At 38.9% G+C, this 4,262-nt stretch overlaps 1 protein-coding gene across 1 annotated transcript in view; it reads left to right on the plus strand.

Annotated features, from left to right (window-relative positions):
* The first annotated feature begins 353 nt into the window (after positions 1-353).
* TAB2 (TGF-beta activated kinase 1 (MAP3K7) binding protein 2) overlaps positions 354-4,262 on the plus strand; it is an 18,974-nt gene continuing 15,065 nt past the window's right edge. Inside the window, 1 exon segment of the mRNA XM_010175714.2 lies at positions 354-455. Coding sequence (XP_010174016.1) covers positions 354-455 — 102 coding nt within the window.

The raw sequence follows: 4,262 nt of genomic DNA on the forward strand, positions 1-4,262 counted from the left end.
AGCATAAAAACCAAGATAGAAAGAAACTGATCGGGAGATGTGTCTATAAACAGACAATTTTCAAGGTTATGAGTGTGTGAAGGAGAATTAGTTAGCCAGAGGTGTCACATGGAAAAACATTGCCATAAAATACAGATTTATATTTCATAATTGGAAAGGGGTTTTGTGTGTTTGGTTTTCTTCTTTGGAGTTGTTTTTTTTGTTGGGTTTTGTTATGTCAGAAGTGTCTTCTTTCGGTGCCTTAAGGTTTTCCTTCCTCTTCCAGAAAATGCTGGGACAGAAGAGATGAGTGCTCCCTTTACTAAGGCCTAAAACTGCCTGTTGAAAAACAATCCTGACCAGGCAATATACGAATGGCCCAAGGAAGCCAGCAAATTGATATTCAGGTTTTACATGACCTGCGACAGAAGTTTCCTGAGGTACCTGAAGGTGTTGTGTCCAGATGTATGTTACAGGTGAGTGTTCTGTTAATGACTGTTCAAGTAAGCAGTGATGATTATTTTAAGCGTAGGCATCTCATTTGAAAGCAGATGTTTTTCTTTCTTTCTGTTCTTTTTGAGTGAGGCAAATATACACAGCCAATTTATGTTGCACAGGAAGCTAAGTGTTAAATTGGCCTCTCTTTTTCCATGTCTAATCAGGAGTGTCCCAAGGTAAATGTAAATGCCTGTAAATGAGTGTATGCTTGGAGACTACCATCTTGCCAATCAGTATGCTCATCTCGAGCAAAAACTAACTGTGGCAAAAGGATGAATGCAAAGCCAAGCTGAGTCCAGCAGGGGCAATTTAAAGCAATGCTACACAAGTGCAGCTTTTCTTGTTTTGAGCATCAGGGCAAGTCCAGAAGCAGCTTGGCTACCTGGTCTGCATTGGGCTTCAAGGTAATGAGTGAGCCCTTACCTGCATGCAGGTTGGTGCAACTGCTTTCCAGTCTCGGCTCCTGTAGAGCCAGTGCTGGTGACCTGCCTTCTATAGTAGGAGGCCTGGGAATGTAAGGTGGGTGTACCCACGTTCTCTGTCTGTGTCAGCCTGAATCAGGCAGGACTAGGTGGTTGTGGCCTAGCATCTACCATGTTAGACCAGAGTGGATGTGATGCAGTGTTGTGCTTCTGCCCAGTGCTTGCCAGGGCTTTGGCTGCCAGATGGGCTTCCTTTGTTTTATTGTAGCTTTGGAGTCCATGCTGGTAATCTCTGGATTTCTGCTGGGCTTGGAAGCTACAAAGCATTTTTATTTGGTACTGCACTTAGTTCTGAGCCTATTTCCATATCACCAGCTTTCACCTCCAGCTTTTTTCTGTACTGCCACTGTCAGAATACTTATATATCCATATCTTGTATCAACTTCTGCTCTATAACATCACATTAGTTACTTCAGCAGATAAATTAACATGCCCATCCAAAGCCTGAGGTAAGGACATCTGAATGCCTGAAGTTAACAAATGCCAATAAACTTACTTAACTGTGTTGCTTAAGCACGTTTTCTTTGCATTTTCCAGTGACCCCAAAGCATCCATACTGATTGGATTTTTTTTATTATCTAAAGTATTCAACCTTTGAGTACTTTGGATAATAAGAGGGTTGTCTGAGTATTCATACTGATCATCAGTATACACAGTGTGATTAGCGAAGAGATGGATAATGAGTTACTAAAAGCTAGCTATCTCTGGACTATGACTAGGAATCTGTGGTTATGATACAATTATGATACAAAGAATGTTGATTTGTCTTGTTTCTATATGTATTTTTATCTATAAAATACATATATGTGTATACTTACATATGTATGTGTAGTCACACACATGCATCCACAGTGTTTGTACTGTTGGTAATAGAATTGTGAGTGTACCAATTTAATATTCGTATTTTCAAGACTTAATCATTATTCTCTACTCTTTACTGGAGTAAGAAGCTGTGAAGAGTGCAGTTCTTTGAGAAAATTTGTTTTGATTTGCAAGAGGGCAAAATTCTGCTTGGGCTTTTTGAGTTTCAAGCTTTTCCCAACCCTTTCTCTCTATTTAGCTGAAGAAGAAACTGAACCAGGCTGTAAATTCCCTGGATGTGTTCTAAGGATTGTACACCACCATTTTTATATTAGTTCTCTGTAGGACTAATCAAATCCTTATACTACAAGTACAGTTTTGTTCCTCAAATATGAGAACTGCTTGTTGAGCAAGTTCAATGGACTTGACAGAGTGAATGCATCAGTAATCACCTTTTAAATTATTCAAGAATTACATTAAAAGCTATTCTCTTCAGAGACTTGTCAGTCTCCATAACATTGAATACAAGCAGATTTTATTTTTTTTTAATAAAAATTTGCCTTGTAACTGGGAAGAAAAGATTCTGCACATCCCATACTTTGACAGAGATATGGGAGAAGGGTTTAGATTTTGAGGGAGTGTTTTAGGTCAGATTTCATAAGAGGATTTTTTAAAAATTATGTAGGGTAATTAATGTTCCTGTCGTGTTGGTGGTTCTTTGAAATTTCATGAGTTCTGGTTTCTCTGAGTCAGTTAGCTTGTAGCTATGCTCCTCCTTGAAGAGCAGCCTAACAAACCTCTAAAACAGAAGCCTAACAAACCTCTTTAAACCAACAAATTTTGCACTTGGACCGATGGTAAAGATTAGAAAACAGAATTTGAGAGTACTTTAGCATGTGTTTGCAATACTGCTGGAACAGTGTCTGAATCCTGAGTTCTGCCTTCTTTACAGTTTAACGTAGTGGAAGGAATTTCCGATAAGTACAGTAACTGTAGTTTAGGTCAGAGATAAGCACTTAAGGGCATTATCGGGCATAAGAAATGCTGCGTTTGCCTTGCCCCTGCAGTACCTGATGTGCAAGCATCTTGTGTTACAGTGAAGTTGTTTTTAAACCAGGAAGTATAAGAAATCCGAAGAGAGAACCTGAAAGAGTTCAAGCAGTGACACAGTTTATAATAATATTGACAGAAGGCTTTTATAACAAGAAAAGGTGCTTCAGATCACTATGAATTGTGTGGGAAAACGATACAGATACTTCAGTCCCTTTCTTTGAGTTTTTATAGCCAAACACTTTCAGCTTGTTTTTTAAAGGAAGGATTATAGCATTATACGCTTACAATTAAAGACTTAAGGATAAACAGAGTATGCTAATGTCTTGAGGTGAGTAGCCCACTGTTGAAATATCGAAACAATATCTAGTATACTAAAAACAGAGGACCACCAAAAATCTAATAGGATGAAATTTGAACCTGGGTAATCTAAGGAGTAAAAAGTTTTATTGGTTTCTTGGGCTGACAGTGTTGAATGTTCCTGAAAAGTTTTGCATCTCTCCATTCTTCCCAACAAGCCTCCTGCATTCAGCTCTCCCCTTCCCACTTAAAGGAGTCACTGCAGCGTCCCCAGTCTGTGGACATTGTTCCCATTTTGTTCTTTTTTGTCTGGAGCATTCTATAACCACCTGCTCCTCAAGTCTACGTCCTCTCCTTGCTTCCTCATTTCCCTCCAACATTCTTATTCTTTCTTTTTTTTTCTTTCTCTTTCAGGGTGCCAACATTTTAAACTCAATTGGGACATGGGCAGAGCTAAGATGAGGGGTATTGTTTTGCTGGAATATTCTCAGTTCTGCCATCAACCGGTTCTCTGACCTATAAAGAGTTAGAAGCGGTTGAAACTGCCTCTGCCAGCCAGAAGATGCCAGGGGTTCCATGTGCCCCCGTTTCCCCTTTGAGTTCTCCATTTTGCTCATTGACGTCACTGAAATTTTGGAATTGATTGGATGCAGTCTTAAAAAAAGAAAAAAAAATTGTCCAAAGAAATGCATTCAAGCTGAATGTAAGGGCCTTGCAAGCTTGGCCTGTTCCTTTTTGGTTTGGTATTTTTGGCCTTTCTGTTAATAATTTTAGTTCACTTAAGTTCATGCAAAATCTGCCTTTAAGATCTTTCTAGCTTGTTTTTCTGTGGCATCCTATCTTTTTCCCTTTTCTGGCTCCCTTTTCTCCTTTGCAACAAATACAAGGCTATTGTTCTTTTCTTTTCTTACCCACTATTCTGTCCATGTATGATTCCTTTCTTCACTACTAACTTCATTTGTTTACTTTGTCCTTTGATGCTTATTCCAATCTAGAGCTGATATGCATACCATCAATTTGACCCATTTTCATCTCTCTCAAGACTTTTCTGCAACAATCCTGATGTACAGCTGACTAGTTAGATAGCCTTTAGGGAATCCTGTTATTTTAAAAGATTTTGTGGCTGGGGTTTTTTGTGGGGTGGGTTTGTTT

This window comes from Antrostomus carolinensis, unplaced genomic scaffold (genome assembly GCF_000700745.2).
Source record: "Antrostomus carolinensis isolate BGI_N321 unplaced genomic scaffold, ASM70074v2 scaffold5689, whole genome shotgun sequence".
Classification (NCBI taxonomy): domain Eukaryota; kingdom Metazoa; phylum Chordata; class Aves; order Caprimulgiformes; family Caprimulgidae; genus Antrostomus; species Antrostomus carolinensis.